At 39.3% G+C, this 20,816-nt stretch overlaps 1 protein-coding gene across 3 annotated transcripts in view; it reads right to left on the bottom strand.

Annotated features, from left to right (window-relative positions):
- Window positions 1-20,816, bottom strand: part of Sema5a (semaphorin 5A) — a 431,215-nt gene that overhangs the window by 130,668 nt on the left and 279,731 nt on the right. For all 3 annotated transcript variants that reach the window (NM_001107659.2, XM_063281754.1, XM_063281755.1), the window contains 3 exons: window positions 15,211-15,309; window positions 13,529-13,742; window positions 1,317-1,602 (listed from right to left, as the gene is read on the bottom strand). In NM_001107659.2, the coding sequence (NP_001101129.1) occupies window positions 1,317-1,602; window positions 13,529-13,742; window positions 15,211-15,309 (599 nt within the window). The remainder of the gene's footprint in view (window positions 1-1,316; window positions 1,603-13,528; window positions 13,743-15,210; window positions 15,310-20,816) is intronic.

The raw sequence follows: 20,816 nt of genomic DNA, 5'->3' as shown, positions 1-20,816 counted from the left end.
TAAAGCACTTCCTGTCCTAATAAGAGGCCTGAAGACTGGGGCTCAGAACTCATGGAAAGCCAGGCAAAAGGGGTGGCTGCCACTAATCCCAGCCCTTGCAAGGCAGAGACTGGGATCCCTGGGACAGACTGGCTAGATAGAATGCCAGGATTGGCAGGTTCTAAGTTCAGTGAGAATCTGTGCTTTAATAAATAACGGAGATTGGGAAAGATATCCAACATCGAGTCTGGGCCTCCAAACTCATGCATATGCACATGCTGGAAAACATGCACATTCATACATATTTGAATATATGTATACATATATACACCCCTATCACAATACAAATACACATAAATATTAAAGGAAAATATAGAGAGAATGGAGAAAACATCACAGGGTAACCCAATGACACTTTAGGCAGAGATAAGATTTTCCAGGATGCAAGTCAGCCATCAACCATGAAACAGGAATAAAGCTAGGGATGTAGATCAATATTCCACCTATGAGTATTTTTCTTACATCTACTTTGAATTCTTTACTCTGGGAACAATTGTTTGACTTTTGTGTACATTTTTAGACCTCCAGGTTGGAGTTCCACGTGGAAACCTGCACTTTAGAACTACGTAACTAACACTGCTCACATAGAGCAGCACATCCTGGAGTTTCCTCATGGTCCCTAATACCCAGGCAGTCAGCAGATCCTCTTGAGGGCTTCTCACAGAACCACAGCTAAGGAAAGGCAAGGCAATGCAGGGTCATGAGACATCCCACCAAGAAAAGGCTGAGTGAGAGTTCAGAAACTTGCCAAGCTTTCCTAATCCAAAATACTATCTGTTGTGAGGTTAGTAATATCTTCCCAAGAGAAACACAAGAGCTATGAGAGGAAAATAGCAACTGCATTTCAAGTAACTGCAGAGGTCCAGGCAAGAATGATGTGATCATCAAGCTCAGGTTATGCAGAAATGTATAACTTTTCTACAAAAAAAAAATTGCATCTAATAGTATCGGCACTTTATAAAGTGTCTAGAACATACCCGCTAATCAGGAAGGTGCGATCCATAATACAATAATTTGATACTACTTTTTCCTAAGGACAAATAAAAAATATTTTGAATGAGCTTTCCTTTCCTAAAACAAGTCCTGCAAAGCATATATCTTTACCTAATATTTAATTCATGGTGAAAAGACTCTTTTTTGTGGTTCTTTGGCTGTTAGCCCAGAAAAATAAGAAAGACTTCCTCTAGTGCTCCTTTAAACCCTCAGAGGTCAAAGTACAAAAGGCCCATTCAGAAAAAGCGGAAGAGGAAGGAGAGGGAGCACTTCCAGCTGCTTACACATTGGTGGTGAAGATGCCGTAGATCAGATCCAGCTCCGGCAGGAAGAAGGTGCTTTGAAGCTCGTTGTAGTAGAACGGCACCTCACCAGGCCGAGAGCAGTTGAGGCGAGCCTTCATGAAGGTAGTCCAGGTATCCTCCAGAAGAAATCGTCCTCCAATGTCATTCTTGCAGACCCTGGCTGCCCTGGAGAACACAGTCTTCCCACAGTCGTGTTCCACGGCATTTTCTCGGAAGAAGAAGTAGGTGAAGTTCCCGATGTCGTAGGAAGACACAAAGTTTGGTTCTGGAAAAAAGAGGAGAAAATATCAATGTCATATGCCACTCCTTTCCTCGAAAGTCTTGTCCGATAACATATCCCCCTCAAAGGTTCTGATCGACAACAACTGTACTTAGAAGAAAAAAAAAAAGAGAAACATGAGAGGTTCTGCAAGCACCTTACTGATACATGCTACATTGTTTCCATTCATGGTCTTGCCTGTGTCTTAATAAGAGATCAACATTGTGATTCTTCCTCAGATATTCTGAGTTAAGTCTGCACTCAAGTTCACAAGGCAATAGTGCCATTTAGGAATCTATTTAGGCATAGAGATGTATATATGTGCACAATGGAACGCACTAAAAATTAATAACAAAAGAGGCTATGGATTTGAAATAAAGCAAGGAGGGGTATATGGGAGAGTTTGCAGGGAGGAAGGGGAAGAGGGAAATCCCACAAAAGAAAAGAAAGAAGTTAAAAATGAGATAAAACCAAACAAGTAAATAGTACACGTTCACAGATAAGTGCATGTTTGACTGTTTGAAAAATCTTCCTTATATTTGAGAAAGAGAAGAAGAAAATAAGGTTCAGAGAACTGAATACATCGGGGATTTCTGGACTGTAAAGTAACACTAATGCATGACAGTGAAACTTATGCACACATGCATGTTACTGGAAGTAATTTATGTGCTTTCACTAAGGCCTTAAAAGTGATTTTATTTGAAGATGAAAATTGAGTCAAAACACATACCACAAGGCTAATACCCTGAATTAGCTTTAGCATCCACTGTTACTATGGTGACCCAGTAACTGTGACAATCAAGCCTTGTTTTCTGATTTCTAGGTCACCAAGGGAATCCATGGAGAGGGAAAATGAGTGTTGAAACAGTCTGGAAGCTTTATGGTCTCATAATCAGTAGAAATATAAGAATATAGAAATGCTAAAATCATGGCAAAGCCTATATTTAATCATCAAGCTTATTAGGAATTTAGGAATCAGAATTTTACACATAGCACTTAGAGTATTATCTTCTTATCTTGGGATTGAGCCTAATGGTAATGGAAAAGCTAAGTTTTCGCACCCTTCCATGCCCTAATTCTTTTCTCTAAAAACTCCAGGAACCAGTTCAATCTCTCTTTCATTTATTTTCAAGGCAACTCAATTCATTCAGTAAACATCAGAATTTTACGGTGTAATTAGGATAATCATGGCAGTAACCTTTGATGTTCAGATTTAATAGACACAGCAGCTATATCTCCAAGGATTCACTTTTAGGGACAATTGCTTTGTTATGGGGCAATTCACCTGGCCTTGTACTTGACAATATCTGATTGATTGCACCAGTTTGAATTCTATTGACAGGCTGACTGAGAACAGTCTTGCAAGCAAGATAAGCCCTCAATGTTAACAGGACACACACAACTCATCTAGTAGCTGGAGTAGTCAGGGCATAACACGAACACTGTCTCTATTTGCAGCATGTCCAGGAGACCTGTCACCAATTGTCAATCATCAATTTATCATTGAAAAGGCCCTAACACATCTTTTCCTTTTAAAACATATACAAATAAAAATAATTAGCATATTATGCCTTTCCCCTTAGCTCTTTATATCGTTCTTAGGCAAATTATGTCAATAAAAGGATACACAGAAATCCTGACAAGAAACGATTGACTTTCAACATCACCAAGCATTTGTTTTTATGTCACTGTTGCTTTTACCTGGAAGAGATACATTAGGAATAAACAAACTAAACTGCACTAAAGCATGGCATGGATGATAGTTGTGTGTACAGTTACCGGACATTTTAGGATCCTGGAGAGACACTCACTAAGTCAAGTGTCTGTGTAGCACACACATAAAACACTGAGGGATTTTTTTTTAAGTACTGCTAATTAAGAATCTCTGAGAGAGAACTATTATAGAAACAGATGCCAAAATCAAAGACAGGGACCAATACTATATTTAGTGTTTAAAGAGAAGAGTAATCTGTATGTATAGCTTCATTCAGAATGTACCCTGTACCCAGGTTCATATACCACAAACAGGCAAACCACTTACTACCAGCATCAATAGCAACAGTAAAGCCCGTGTGAACTGGAAAAGATTAGGGCCGAAGAGATGGCCTAGCTGTTAAAAGTGTACACTGCTCTTCCAGAGAACCCAAGCTTGCCTTCCAGTATCCACACTAGGAGGCTCACAACTACCTATAACTGCAGGTTCAAGATCCCCATGTACACACACACACGCGCGCGCGCGCACACACACACACATGCACATAATTAAAAGCAAATGTTAAAAAATAAATCTGACAAGATATAGAAAGCACTTGTATGTACTCTGCCTGGGGCTAAGGTTAACAGTACTCAACAGGGAAGCATAAGGCCGATTCACCAACAGTTATCAAACATTCTAACAAAGAGTCACCATAGTCACTTCTGCCATTACTATGGGGTCTGATATGTGACAAAATGTGATGTCTATCTCCAGTACGTCATAAATGTGGAGTAGGAGAATTACCCCAAAGGAAGCGAGCCATCCTGCTTCATCCATTTGAGTTTATAATACAAATAACTCCACTCTGTGGACCTAGTTCTTGCACTAGTCCATGAGCCAAACTCACAGGAACCAGAGAGATAGGTGCTGTGTTACAGATGCTGTTTCATAGTGAAGGATTCTAAAGGGTTTAATAACTCAGACAAGTTCACGAGCCAACATTTTGTGGGGTGAGGAATCAGACTGTCTAACCTTAGAGCCTGTGCATTCATTTATAGTTAAAAAGGAGTGAAAGAAAAATGCCATAAAACAAAGCAGACCAGAACAAAACAAAATAGAACATCCTATAATATTATATATTAATATATTACATATTATGTTCTATTATATATATAATATTCTATCAGTTCCTTAATATACAATCAGTGGGCCGAGTGGATATCTCAGCAGGTAGAACCCTGAGATATGAAAGTAAGAGGACATGACTTCAAATCCTCAGCACGCAGACATGGCTATGTGTGGGTCTGAGGGCAGAGAATGGCGGGTCCTGGGCTCTCACTAGCCAGCCTCTCTAAAGAAAATGTTGAGTTGCCAGCTCAGTAATAGACCCTGTTTCCAAATATAAGGTGGAGAGCGGGAGAATAAGACACTTCAGATACTTCTGAGGCCTCCACGTGTTCAAATATAGACTCCTATACCTGCACAGTTGTGTGCCCACATGCTGCACACATGGCATACAACGTACTATGTCACTTGCATGTGCTTGCGTGTACACACACACACACACACACACACACACACACACATGATAACAGGATTGGGTCAGTACTCTTGCAGTAAGAGCCATACTCATTGGCTGACAGTGCTAAGTAGCTCTAAGTTGAGGAGGATTTAGAATGGAATGGAAAAAGGGGATAAGAGTTCTGGAAGGAACACTGCCCTTCAGCTGTCAGGGGCATTATGGATAAAAAGGAAAGAAGGGACAGTGGGAATTAGAGGCCAAACTGTTGAAGGGCTTGATGAGCAAGAATAGAATTGGGAGTATGTAAGCAGCAACAGAGTGGCCAGTTTAAAAGGAACTTCTACAACTGACCACTCAGTGCTCTCCTAGCACCCTGTCCAATATGTCTCATGTGGGTTTCCCATAGGAAGGTAAGCATATTGGCTCATAGCTTCTTTCTTCCGTAGAAAGCCTCCATTAGCATTCTCAAGCCTGAAAGACACTGACACATTTCAACAGAAATGCTCAGAGGCACCATTCTTGTTTGAGAAACCAGAACCTGGGTTGAGCCTGTAGTAGCATTTATTCTGTAGTTTACTGCACTGTATAGGTTCATGCTGGTATTGGAACCAAGTTCATCTAGAAACAAGCCCTGCTGCCCCACAGTGGATGATGACCACTCCCTGTCTGTGTGACCAGCTGCTAAATTACGAAGTGCTACTTCTTGGAAAGCAAGTCTTTTGAAACTCACCTAGCATCATGGTGCATTTCCAAATACAATGAAAATACCAAAATAACCATCAAACAGGCAGTCAAACGTCTTATGTTTATAGATGTAAATCTGGAAGAAGAGGACACCGATCTCTGAGTCACAAGATGCAAACTGTTTTCCACCATCGTCTGATTTTTGTCTCTTGTTAAAATGTGATTCACTGCAAACTACTTGTGTCATTGTTGAAGGAACTGAACAAGTCATAAATCGGGCAGTGCTCTCTTGCCTATGATTGATATTAGAAAGAGCAATCTCAGAGATCATTTATACATCATTACTATCAGAGTTACCAATGAATAGATTTCCTGCTGACTAACGCAGAATAGGAACAAGCATAGCTGTATGTGAGCATGTATATAAATATGTGAGTGGAGAAATTGTCATTTTTCATATCTGTGAAACATTGAATTATAGATTACAGAATATTATACAACATATGTCAGAAAGATGATGAGGACTGGCCACCATGATCTAAGAATTGTGCTACACCTTACAAAATGATGACCATGTAGTTGGCAGCACCAAGAAGTGACTCAACATGAATACGTGTGTATGATGAGAGGATGCCACCAAGAATCCTCAGAGAGGAGTCCGGCCAGGCAAAATCAAACAGCAACTATCTGAGGGAAGTCTCTCAATCTACTCTTTCTACTCTAATGCCTAAGTATCTACAAGGAAATGTAGTATTCTCTCTCTCTCTCTTTCTCTCTCTCTCTCTCTCTCTCTCACCTATTTATTTATTTATTTATTTATTTATTTATTTATTTTTACACTACAGATTTAATTCTCCTCCCAGTCTACCCTCTGACTGTTCCACATTCCATTCCTTCTCCCTATCCCCTGTCTCCACAAGGATGTCCCTCTCCAGTTCCTGGGGCCTCCAGACTCTGAATGAACCTAGACGTGGGAGTCCTCTGCTCTTTGTGTGTTGGGGACCTCATATCAGATGGTGTATGCTGCCTGGTTGGTGATCCAGTGTCTGAGAGATCTCGAGAGTCCAGATTAATTGAGACCAGCTGCTTGGTCCTCCTACAGGGTTGGCCTCCTCTTCATTCATTGCCTTTCTCCTAATTCAACCATAGGGGCCAGCAGCTTCTGTTCATTGATTGGGTGCACATATCTGCATCTGACGCTTTCAGATGCTTGTTGGGTCTTTCGGAGGGCAGTCATGATAGGTCCATTTTTGTAAGTGCCCCATAGCCTCAATAATGATGTCAGACCTTGGGGCCTCCCCTTGAGCTGGATCCCACTGTAGTATTCTTAAATGGCTAAATCTGGGGGCTGCTTCACTGGTAGTTACTGACAGAATCAATGAGAATATCCATGAAAGACATGAAAGAACTCTAATTTTTTTAAGTTTATATAATTAGTACTAGAATCAAAATTCATGAAAAATCACTTGTAAGCAAAAGACCACCTTGCAAAATGCTTACGGAAAGCAAAGTTGACATTCCTGGGCATGGAGCCATATATTCTGTAGCTCTGCTTTGGACCGGACCATTGGCATATGCCATGTTCTGTTAACTTATATGAGTATTGAAAGCACTGAAGATATACTCTGAAGGACTGTGTGATGAAGGGCTGCCACTTGGTAAGATCGCAATAAATGATGGCTAATGCTATTGCTTCACCCTTTGTTCTTCCTGTTCCTTTCACATTAATTTGTTTTTGGCAGACCTTGAAATAATGCTAACAATGAATGATCAAACGTATCCTGCATGTATTATGCTTAAAGGTGATCAGGATTTGAGAAGTAAAAATGCATCTAGACTGAGTTTTATCAACAGGAAGCTGTTTCACAATTAGGAAAATGCATTAATGAAAACATTCCTTACATTTGACAAGCAGCAAAGCACTCTAATTTGTAGGTGTCATGTTAAAGCTATTTCCATATTTATACCCTTTAGACCTATCACCTTATGTTTCCTTTGTCATTATTACAACAGAATCTCCTGTAGAAACTTTCAAAATAAAGTTTAACCTCATTTAGGGATTTATTTAGACCACCCAGTTACATGTAGGGACTTATGTAACTTAACTTAAAGTTAATTAAATGTCCCTTAACTCTCAATGAGTGGCTATAGATCTTTTCCTAAGATTTAAATTAAATTGCAGATAGATTTTTCCATAGATGATACACATCTGTGTGTGCACATGCATGTAGGGTCATGTGTATCACATACATGAAGTACTGAGGTATATGTATACACGGCTCAATACTTCCATCTACTGGCTGTATGGGCTTTTATTCAATTTATTTGACCATTATTTTCTGTTTAGAATGGCAATAATGATACACCACTTAAGGTATCATTGTGAGGTTGAAAGGGAATTCACACCAAGTGCCACACACTTGGTTGGGAATACTCAAAATACAGAAAAAAATTATAACTGTCTCATTACGTAGATGATTAAACATATACAACAGTAAACAGATCATTTCTATTTATGTGACAACGTTCCTCATTATGCCTCCATTCTGCATATGAAATTAGGGCACTACTGCTTCCAGGTAGTCTGGGACAGTGTGGCTACAGAGACTGTGCTATACACAAAGCCTTCAATGCCATCTGTAACATGCCTCCCCTCACCAGCTCACTGAACAGCTCCTATACTCTTCTGGGCAGTCATTGGATCCTTTGTAAACAGATAGCCATTGCCCATTTCCTGGAACAGTGCAAATGCACCAATAAGACAGAGCCCAATGAGTAACTGCAATGGTGACTACGACCCTGGCTATCAACAGCAGTAGCCAAAGGTAGAAGGGGGAAGGACAGGAGTGAGGTCTGAAAAGGTGACAGACCAAGGGTAGTATAAATGCTCAAATGAGGGACAAACTTGAAACAAGCCCATGAGGGTGAGCAGGACTGGAATGGAACCAGTGTTGAGTCAAAAGATTTGGGGTAGAAAACCAGGACTAATAATCCATAACGGAAAGGGGGAGTATTGAAAGCACAGAGCAAGCATAACCCTGGTTATCCTGTATAGTCATGTGACCATCCACTCTCAGAAGCAAGTCAGAAGAAAAGCTGAAACACTGGTTCAAAAGACTGTTCTCTACATGTTTGTGGGTAGTATGACTAGCTGCAGTGCATTATGGGCAATATGACCAGTTGCAGTGCATTGCGGGTAGTATGATCAGCTGCAATGCATTGTGGGGAACATGATCACGTGCAGTGCAATGTTTATAAGGGTTTAACGATGCCGGAAGGAGTAACTTACAGTCTGTTCGACCTTCCTGTGGTGGGAGAACCACACATACTCTACAGAGCAGCTGCTCCCTTTTAGATGTCCCCAGGTTTTTAGGGAAGCTTGGCTTAGACATTCCTTCTCAAAGCAACAAAGCAATTGGTGTCCACTGTGCTGTCTCCCTTCAGCCCAGGGGCAGCCTCTGGTTGCTTTACCACCATCCTTATCACATCCTCCAAGCTGCAGGACTCCAGGTTCATTAGCTAGAGCTCATTTCCTGAGTATGTCTGAGCACTTCTAAAGTGGAAAATTTCTATTTGCTCTTTTTACTTTTCTGGTGTTTTTTGGCTTTTTTAGAATCAATTTTTTCAAAACAGGTGATAATTTAATCTCTATAATCTATCTATCTATATAATTTTTAAGTGCAATGCTTAATTGAGTTGAATTCAAAGATAATGAGAAATATTGGACTGATTCATATATATATATTCAAAGTAAAACACATGAAATACATTTGAAAGACAATCTCTGCAGCAACACTGTATTTTTTTTAAATCAATTTTTCTTCTTGACAAGCTACAACAGAATAAGTAATACCATATGATGGTTCTATCTCTGATTCCTTGTTTGGTTGGATCCAAAGAAAAGCACAAACAAAACAGATAAAACCACAGAGGGTGAGCTGTCTTGCGTAGATCGTGATGAGTGCACTAAAGCAGGAAGCCGTCCCCTGGGGAAAACAAATGCTCAACAGAGGGAGAGAAAGAGAACTGTGCATCTTACAAAGAGAGATACCAATATGATTTGGATCAAGAAGATGTTCCACAAAAGGACCCTGAGCAGACAGAAAGGAAGTAATATAACCGGCACAGGAGGAATGCAAGCCTCTCAGTAGGAAGTGGCTACCATTGTGAAACAATGACCGTGTAACGTTTTTCTAATTTATACCAGTGCTAGTAAATGTCTACATATTTTCTCTGGAGAGAGATCTCTTTCCTCCTGTGTGGATTTTAATGTGCAGTTCCATGTAAATCAGTGCACGTTTTGTGCTTTTACTGCAATATATCACCCATTCTCCTTTGAGAAGTACAAATCAAAACCCACAGGTTCTAAGTGATTTGTTGGCAAGTACAGGAATTCCTGAGACATCCAAGGGCTCTGTGACTCCAGGGCTTTCAGACACTCAGTGCTCAGTTAATGTCATATTATTTTCAAAAAGCAGTATCAAAATTGATTTCTTACATCCCATAAAGGACTGCGTTAAATCATTCTGCCGACTTGTCTTCTTTGGCTAGGTAATTTCAGTTCATTATATCCTTTTTGCAATGCTTCAACAACAAAGAAAATTGTCAACCTTTTCTGAAAGTATACATGGCTCTCTTCCATAGCAGTTTTGCACACAGATATATGTATCAGTGGAAAGGAACAGCCTAGGTATGATGCTAGCATATCCTAATGTGAGTCTAAACACAGAGAGTGTTGGCAGCATTAGGCAAGGGCTGCGAGCAATGAAGTGGAATCTTTTCAAATCCTAGGTCTTCACTAGGAGCGGTCAAGATGCCCTCTAGACATTGAGGACCAGGATCTCCTTTGGAGGACTGCAGGGAAGACTGCTAATGAATTGGATGTTGGTGTCCCATCTAAGTGAAGGGTTCCACCCAGTCTTTGAGACTCTTCCATGTCCCTAGTATGGTAACAAGACTATAGCAGCTGTGGCAAAAGGTGGATTATATATAAAAAGAGAACGTATTAAGTTATTTATGTACATTATAAGGATAACCAAATGCAATTTTTAAGAATTTCCAATCTATATCAATTCTGCATAGCACATTCATCCTGATCCATCCTTCTGATGAACAAGATTTGGGAGGAACATTAGAAATTTCATGGTGGTGCTGTGTGTTACATATCACAGAACATGAGACTTTTACTGACAATGTTTGTGGATCTCAAGTGAGTCCTCCCTAGGCAACCATGAGTAGAATCTTAGATTTAAGGGAGCTCAGGTCCTGGCATTGTCAACCAAGCAAATGGTTCCTCAAATCAGGAAACAAGCAAGCCCCTGGGTGTTAATATGATGACATCCAAACCAAGCTTCATGGTGAGTTTTTAAAGCTCACTCAGGCACTTGTTTTCTATGTTCTATGCAAACATGCAGTTGCCACAGTTTCCAAACCCGATCGCACAATACTGTCTTATACATCCATCCTCTCCACCCTCTCCTTTTTTTTTTTTTTTCATGGGTTTACTGCTTCCGCCGATCTGACTTGTCACTTTCATGAAGGCAAGTTTTACAGCTTCTATTTTAAGCTTTGGCTATTAAACATTTATTGCCCTGCCTTACAGTAATCATTTAATAAGGGTTAGTAATGATTAATATTTTAATGCATTAAAGCTGTTAAGAAATTTCTCTAAACACATACATTTGTTTTAAGAGTGATTTTGGCACAAAGGAAACAAATCTGGTTTTGAAAATTATATTCACCTTCAAACACACAATTTAATGTTCCAGATGCTGGTATCATGTTACTCAGTCAACTACACTGACTTTGAGAAGCGATTGCATAATGACTGAAGAGGGGACAGAGGAGTTGGAGGTTAATGTTTGGACCCTGAGTCAGTGTGAAACATACAATTCTTGCATTTTGCTTTGTTTTGAGCTTTTTTTATTTTGTTTTGTTTAGTTTATGATTCTAGGTTACAAAGGAGATATATTGCCTTATGCAACAACACTATTTACTCTACTTGAAAACTCAAATCTCCTCCTCATTCAATAAGCACTGACTGACCTGAGGTACTAAGACCACGAAGATGGCCCTACCTCACTCTTGCTCTCAAGAAAGTCACAAAATAATGAAGGAAACACAAGACAGTTATCTATATTTATTGATTTTTCCAGTCCATTCAGATTGTTATGACAAAAATACCAAATGACTTATTATAAAGAGCAGAAATTTCTTTCCCAAAGGACTAGGGGCTGAAGACTGCCAGCTGACGTCTCAGTATGCTTCAAGTTTGGAGAAGGTTCATTTTCAGCTTCACAGATCTCACACGATGAAAGATGTGAGACAGCTCTCTGCACTGTGATCTCTTTTAAGAGGTCACTAATGTCTTCACAGGGACCTCACCTTTGGGACAGAATTGCCTTCCACATATTTCATATAGGGTGTGGGCAAAATTTTATGCTGTGAACTCTGGAACATAGACTCTGGCATTCATTAATTCAATTATCATCAACCAAACCCAAGTCCATACTTATTCTGCGAGTGTAAAACAAAGCAGTGCACAAGAGAGGGGCACTTGAGTGATTGGCAAATGTCCCTTCTGTTCAAAGGTAGAAGCAAGATGCTAAAAGAATATATAGCTAATGTTAAAAATTGAACATAGCCAAAGGCCATGAGGGGTAGAGAGCAAACGATGTAACTTTTAAGTAAAATGGTCAGGATGATGATCCATGGAGAAGGGGATATTTGAAGAAAGACTCAGATCAAAGCAGTTAGCCAGTAGGAAAAAAAAGTTAGTTGATTTTCAACTGCATACACTGCTCAGCCAGAGAAAATTGGCCACACATAGAAAAACAGCTTTAAGAAACACCGATACAGGTTTTGGGGACAGCAGGAAATGGTGTACAGGGAGAGGTGGGCTGGATTGAAATGAGTTTAAAAGAAGGGGGGAATGAGAGAAATCCAGGTGCTGCCTCAGTTCAGAAAATATTCACATTGTCCTTTGGGACAGTAAGGCTACTAGAGGTTCAGCTGTGATAGCATGGAGTTTCCTATGAGGGGGCTCTAAAGGGAAACTTGGCTGCTTGAGTTGACTGTATTATTTGGCAATTACTCATGAAAGATAAATGGCAGTCAGATGACAGATGATGAAAAGATGATAGATTGATAGATGACTGGTAGATGACAGATACATATACACACACAGACAGACAGATGGATGATAGCTATTCCTAAGTGAAAGCCAGTAGTTCACAGAAGGAGACAAGTTCCCCTGGGCAATATTTGAAAATATATGCATTTATTTTTGTTTTATAACTTAAAAAGGTGGGAATACTGTTAGGATCTAGTAGGCAGGGATTGCAGATGACACTAAACAAACTCCACAAAGACAATACATTTCTCATAACAAAGAATTATCTGAACACAAAAGTAGCCTCAATGAGGTGAGAATGTATATCTACATATATAATTTGTGTTGGGCGTAAGGCCCCAATCTTTGAAGATCTTGAAATTGCAAAGCAATAAGTACTATACTAGAAAAAAAAATCAAGATTTCCCCTTTCTGCAAACTATCAAATGAATGCTCGTACACTTTAACATTTTTAAAATTGTCAAATTATTTTGAGTTACTTGTAGGCAAATGGGTTGTTCATACTGTCTGAAAATGTCATATATTAATTTCTTGTTCAAAATATATCAACTAGACATTAAGGAATAGTACATATGAGCCTACATGTGTCTATAACCCATCATTCAACTTCCTAGATTTTAAATAACAACACATGGAGGAAATAGCTGAACACTGCTGGGTGGTCTTGTCCACATTGTCTGGCGCTATTGGCTCTTTTATCCTGGCTTATGGTGTTGGAGGAATTACTCCTCCTCCTAGTACTAAAGAGTGTACAGCTAATTATCAGTACTAAATGCATTATACCTTCAAGATGAAGATTTTGTTCTTCTTTATGAAGTGTGACTGAAGTTTTTAGCAACAACTAGCCAAGTACCACAAACAAAATGACGCAAGGCTCAGGGGTTACTAAAAATCTTACCATTGAGCCATTTGGAGTTGTACTGTGCAGTTCGAAGAGGAGGTAAAGTGCCCAGACTTCGATAAATGGCTGGATCGCGCCCTGGGAAATCCATGGCTGTTGCAGCATAGAGCTCGCCACTGGCAGTGAGTAGAGCTGTAGAATTGTGCTGGGGACTATAGGGACATCGAGCCATGCCACTGATCTGATCATGGATCTCAGTCAGGTTACTTAACTGTGGGTGAAGATGAGAAGAAAAACAGTTAACCCAGAAAAATCCCATTTAACGTGCTCATGTTTCCCCTCATATCACTGTTAGACATGTGTATCCCATGTATGCTCAGGTGTGTGAGGTGAAAAACTTTCCTAATTCTGACTTTATAAAAACAGTTCTCTGTAATTTTGGCCAGAGAATCCATCCTTATAGTTACAGAACATCATGCTAGTGATATAATATAAAGCATTTTGTGTGTGTGTGTGTGTGTGTGTGTGTGTGTGTGTGTGTGTGTGTGTGTATATATATGATGTGTGAATGTCAACTGCTTTCTACTTTGATGAAGAATCCAAGTTTAATATTTATAGATATGTGAATCATAAAAAGAAACTGTCTTCATGGTATTAATCTGACAAAGTATGTCCTTAAATACTAAGTGATAAGCTTGTGCCAATATTCTATACAGTGCACTACCCGTTTCTTATATTTTTTTTCTTCCCTCCTGTTTAGTCCTAAGAAGTCTGTGTGTACGTCAGGTATCAATTGGCTTCCAAGGTTCTGGCTGCCATCTAATAAAACATGAGTGGAGCTTTTATTTTTCTCCTTTTGTGTTGGAACATTTTGACAAGACTCAGTTTCAATTTGGTTCTTGACTTCTGAGTTGAAAAATTAGTGACAATGGTTTATGGAGGAATAACCAACTCATCCTCTCCTATGCTGTTGGAAACAGTCCTTGGGAAGTGACAAAGTCTTTATACCTCAGGGTCTTCTTTTTAAAAAAAAAAAACTACCCCTTCCTTCAAGTAATAACCTCATGGCATAGATATTGAGGATGAATTTAAATTTTAAAATAATGAACACTAAGCCTAGATGATAAGTTAAAGTTTTAAGAAGAGTCGTAATATCCATAAATTAACATAATGGTGTTTCCTAGTTATGTTTCTCAAAGAAGATTAAATTAATATCCTGAATTAAGCAGAAAGCATGCATGTCTAATGGCTCTGCCATGCTTTCTCAGGGGAACGAGTAAGATGAAACTCCCCGTCTATAATAACAGTTATAACATTACATTGCTTACCGATGTTTGCTCATTTTATTTTGGGCATACCTTGTATCCAGTTTATAGATATTTTCTTCCCATATGAGTTGTGATTTTATAGCACTTTAGCAATTGATACTATTTCTACCACTATAAAAATCAGAAAGAAATATATGCTTATGATGGACACTCAGGAACATTCATTGGGAAAATGCTGACTGAAATACGTTCAAAGCATATTTAAATATGTAATGCCCAATCAATTTCTACTTTTTCATATAAATGACAGTCCTGGTTGATTAGAAGTAAGCACATCAAGTATTTATTCAATGCAGCAACATTGCAAAGGCATTTCCCTTGGTAAACAGAAACACTTTTACAACAAGGCTTTGAAAAGCATCGTGTTTGCTCCTGGGTGTAAGTTTGCTGAAGCACAACATGGATACATACGGAGCGGATGGTACAGACGGGTGTGAAGGCATTGGTCCCACAGGTGAAGAGCCGGTCCCCGCCCACTAAGAGCACTCGTATGTAGTTCTGACATTCCTCCTGAAAATTAAAAGTAAAGGACACATTAACAAGTCCTGAGGGCAGGAGGGATGGTGAGCATGGATATACTCTGTGCCAGGCAAAGACAAAATAGCCCTGCTCGAGTGTGGATTAAAGGCAGCAGTGAAGCTGTTAGGTTTACGTCTGTACCCAGATACTTGTTCTATAGATTGTATTTGCAAGGGTAAATGTGTATATGATTATATTTTCCATTCATGTCTTTTGACAAACATGGATTCATTTTGAATTGTACTACAAACTTTAAATTTTCTTGGACACTTATAGACAAATAAATAAAATTAACTCATTTGATGCTGTTCATGAAAGTATTGGTTGTTTTAAAAAGCTCACGAGGTCTCGACCGCATGCAAAGAGATTTATTTATTTGAGAAATGGCAAAATAGTGTTCCCCAGGGAAGAGCACATCAATTGGTTATCTGATATCAAATGGTCAGCACTGAGAACATAAATACAAATAACATTATATGGAATGAGCAGGCTGTATTAATGTATTTAGGAATACACTCACACATACACACACAGATATGCAATACTGGTGAATGAAAAACTGACCATGAATTTGGAAGCGAGCAAGGATAGGTATACATGAGATCAAGGCTAGGTATATGTGAGAGTTTGGAGGGGGAAAAGGAAAGGGGGTAATAACATAATTATAATATCAAAAGTAAGACAATTTTAAAAGAAAAAGAGAACACACAAGCCTTTTATAAACATGTTATTGATATAACATTTTCCCACTCAGAAGGTTGCATATGGAAACTACACACTGGAATAAGTTGATGGCTATGGGCTCAGACTAATCAAAGTATAATATATGCATGCATAGAAGTGTTATAATGAAACCAATTTTGTATAATTAATACATATTAAAATTGCATTAAATACATAGTAAGTGTCTATAAACAATTTTTGCATCCTTTGCAAGTAATGGTATAACTAGCAAGGAAGTATTGCTCAGAATGCTTGAGGAAGAACCTGGGGCTGAGGAATGTCATACAGGTGCTTTCATAGCAAAACACATATATCTCCATAACAGACATGGGCAACAAGCATGTGGCTACTTAGCAGAATTAGAAGAACAAGGAAACAGAACACTGTTTTAATTAGAAAACAAAGTTAGAGCTATCAATAAATAGGGTTATGTGACAGGAAGCTCTGTCTTTATTCGGCACTCACTGATTTGACACTCTTTGTACTAGAAGTTACAGTTTATATGGTAAAACCAGGACCATAGCATTTCCTCCACAGCAGTCTACATGCAAAAATGAGGACACAGGCTCTCTACTGCTCTAAAAGGGAAGGAAAGGCAAGAGAGTGGGAAGATTTCCTGGTGAGGAAGTTTAAGGGAAGACTGTGATTTGCTGAGGCTATGAAATGGAGGTACATGGACAACTCATTCAGGACTGCACTGAGCAAAGGACATACGTAGGCCATACTTGGCCAGGAAGGTGTACTATGCCTGGACACAGCACCTGGCTGGAAATCCCATAGGATATGGAACATTCACCATGTGATAGTGAAAGCTATACAGGCTGGGTAATGAGTGTGCATTATTCTCTGAGTATGAGTTAGCCTCATGTTTGTTGTCGAAGGACAAGAGTCCTTCGTGGAAGAGTGAGGTAGGTAGGGATGTTCCTTTACAACTGAGCTTTCTCCCCTCTGTGCCTGAACCAAGTTGAGCTATGAAAGGACAAAGACAGAATGTGATACATCAACAGGATCTCCCTCTGGGACTAGCAGAGTGCCAGGATGCCAGGATGATTTGAATCACATAGAAACTTTGACAAAAAAGATTTAATAGTACAGCAATTTGTCTCTCTGGTCACACGAGCTTTGCTTTCAGTAGCAGTGTGAGTTTGCATTATCTGATCTGTTGCATAGCCTGGCTCATACAATGCAAATTGCTCACTCAGATGAACTTGTTTTATAAGGGAAGTGAGATATCAAATATATGATTCTCTTTGCTCCATTGCTAATAAAAATAGCACAACACGATGGGCTGACAAACTGTTCGGAAAAAGAAAACAATAGAAAAATCCAGTAAACAGAAAATTTATAAAATAAGTGTAAATAACTGGAAATATTTGGGAGCTGAGACAGAACAGTTGGAGGAAAAAAAGCTTGTTTTGTTCCCAAATCCTTTCCTGACTGGAGAAAGGACAGGAAAGTTTCATCCAGCAAAGAACAGCATTAAAGGCATCAAAGAATCACAGTCACCAATCCCTGGGGTGAGGAGACCAGGGCAAAGAAACCTAGGAGTTTACAGCAAACGGATCAAAAGGAGGACAAACACTGGAAACCAAGGTCTGTCTGTATGAATCATCTCCACCTAGACCTTCCAGAATACAGAATTGAGTGTTCTTGATGGAATGAGTAGACACAATATCATGATAATGACCCTGAAATGAAGACTGGAATGGCAAATTACAAATAGCGTATAGGGTGCAGTACACATCCATTTTTATTTGCTGCTCTTTGAATTCTTTCAAGAACAGTATGAGATGCAAAAGAATTTTTTTTCTTAAAGCAAGAGGCCATCCTAAGGAGAGTCTCACTAGAAGGAACCACTCTGCTGTAAACAAGGCCAAGAGGAAATTGTTCCAATTGAAAGGACATGACCCACTGCTGATTTCTGCAGACCTGGCAAGGAGAAAACATGCAATTCAGTCAATTAGGAAAGAAAGGGAGCAACAGATAACAAACCGGGCGTTTATGCAAATTCCCCAAATAAAAATCCAGTGTCAATGAGACAGAAGACTGCCACAAGCCTGGTGGAGTAGTGGGCGGTCAGAAGGGCTGTGGGATGCAGAAATCTGCAGACAGAGGCACAGAAAGCTCGAGTGGTTCTTTAATCAAGGAGATAAGGGTGAGAAAGCACAGGGAACTATTTCAGCTGGAGCAGAGGGTAATGGGGCATGCTCTGATAATTAGGACTTTGTAAAAATTCACTAGGCCTTGACCAGTTTTCCCAAGTGAGGGTTAGGAAGGAAGGAAGTCATGGAGAGGACCAAGGTGGTCAGAGAAGGAGACCAGTGCATCATCCATCTTTCTGACATGATGGGAGGCTGACAGAGCCTATAGAAACCCCAGAGCACTCATGATGAATGGAACCTATTGAGGGCAATAGAATATAGAATTGAGGTCTAGAAGACCTCAGTCCTATGGACTCCATATCCTCATAGCATAGATGAGGTCAGTGAAGAAGGCTGAATGGTCATCAGTTGGATGAAATCAAGCTGAGCTCACTCACAAGCCTTTCAAGCATGACATCCAAAGGTGGGTCATATCTCTCTGTCTTCATCACAGCTCACTCATGGCTTAGGTCAACTCATACCCTTCCCCTGCACCTCCCTTAATGATTCTCTCCTCTTTAATTGTCAAACTACCACCTCTGATTTGAAGAGCTGGTTGTGAAAAATGTATTCATAAAACACTTTTTTTTAAAAAAAAGAAAGGCTGGGACAAGTTCAAGCAAAATAAAATGCGAAGGTGGAAAGGATCAAAGTAGAGATATTTAGCATCGAGGCATGAGATACATCTCAGGATCAGGGAGTTGAATTTGAGAATGAACAAAATTGGCATAGAGTGCCAGGGTGGTAACAGTCAGTCCCATGACAATGACTCTAAGGCACGGAGTCTTGATGTTAATGTCAGCAGCAAACTCAGCTCCTTATAGGTTACTTGGCCTTGCCCAAAATACTACTTGGGATTATCACTTTGAAATATGGGCAGATGTGTGGGAAAACGATACTTCAGGGGGCTCTTAACAGTTTCTTTAACAGAGAAGCATATTGAAATGTCTATGGTTCCCACATTTTATCAAATTTTCCCCTTTCTATTCCATTTCTGTACTGTGAAAACAGATGAAGATGACTTATTGAATTCTAATTCTCCTGCAGTCATAGGGCTGGAGGCCCGATCTCAGGGGCCATCCAAAGCCAGATGCCACACGGCCTCTGTGATTGGTAATGAGGGTCATCTATTTGTATGTGGATAATTCTACTTCAACACTAAAATGGCCTGCATGTGCCTGTGGTCCATGCATGGGTCAACTTGTATTTCATTTCCAGATTTTATTTCAGTGATAGCTGAAAAATATAGTTAAGTTGCAGAAAAGTCTTTCTGATGGGGAACAAACAATGCCTACTCCTTGGGATCATGTGCACAGCCTCCAGCCTTCAAGTAAGAAAATGTGTTTTAGGATCTTTTTATTTTGAATTATCTTTTTTGTCTTAAAACTTTTCATCATTCCTCCTCCCCTCTACCAAATATGTTGTGCTTATCAAAGAATGTGTAGCTATGTGCAGATAGGACTGTCGAACAACTTGGACCCTCTTGTGTCCCCTTGCAGCATGTAGATGACTCATATCTGTGTGCATCTACATTTGTGTATATGTATAAATGTGCATACGTACGTGTTTATGATATAATCCAGAATCAACTCTTCATAGGTAACAAAATATAAGGATGCTCAAATCCCTCATATAAAAAGATATAGAATGTGCCTCTTACTTCACATAGCATATGTTTTCATCTATAGATTACTTTTAGTATCTATATAGTTTGAGTGCTATATAAACAGATCTTTTGGTACTTAGGGAACAATGTAAAGAAAAATACTATAAATTAATAAACATCACACACATAGAGTATCTGGTATGCACTATCTACATAAGATAGCTGTGTCTCAGTTCTTAAGACAATTGTGTAACATATAGGTGAACATGGTTAAACTCATAGCCATTTTAAACATCAGCATTTCAGGTAAAAATGTCAAGTTCCAGCCCTTCAGCATCATGCTCCCAGGCAGAAGGTAACATGTCTTTCGTTTTCTAGCCACTAGGAGCTGGGCTGTTTAAAACCATACTTTGGCAACTGAGGAAGCCAGACCACTGGACACAAGAATAATAATAATATACAGAGCTTTGGATTCTAATCCAAACTCTCCCACCGATTAGCACAATAATACTAAGAACTTAGTGTCAAAAGTACTAAAATGAGATCATGAACAAGAACATTTTGAAAATTATTAAATGTCATAAAGCACAAAGCAACTCTTTCATTCCCTTAATAATTACTTATGTTTCCTTTGTGTAGTCCCTAAATGCCCCGGGGGAGGCAGCTGAGTCCGGACACAAGAACCGGCAACAGACAAGGCACTCTTGTTAGATGCTGAGACAATTGGCTATTTGTGTCTAAAATAATATTTATGTGAAATGTATTTAAAGAGGTCTACAGTTTGATTTCAATAACACATATTTCAAAGACAAAGAAATGCAATGGATCTTGTTATGCTGCTTTTCTTTGCATCAATAAAAATGGATTCTCTCCCCCAGCTTTACTGCATGTGGATACTTAGAGACTGGAGCCATAGTGAATGGAAAAATCTAGAAGTAAATTAAAGCTCGGACCTTATTCAGAATTTGCAATCTCAGCATCTACTTTCCTTGCAAGCCTTAATCAAAGGTTTGGGTAACTTCTCATGA

The sequence above is a fragment of the Rattus norvegicus genome, chromosome 2 (genome assembly GCF_036323735.1).
Source record: "Rattus norvegicus strain BN/NHsdMcwi chromosome 2, GRCr8, whole genome shotgun sequence".
Taxonomy (NCBI): domain Eukaryota; kingdom Metazoa; phylum Chordata; class Mammalia; order Rodentia; family Muridae; genus Rattus; species Rattus norvegicus.
Note: the sequence above shows the minus strand (reverse complement) of the source record. Positions and strands in the feature narration are given on the sequence as shown.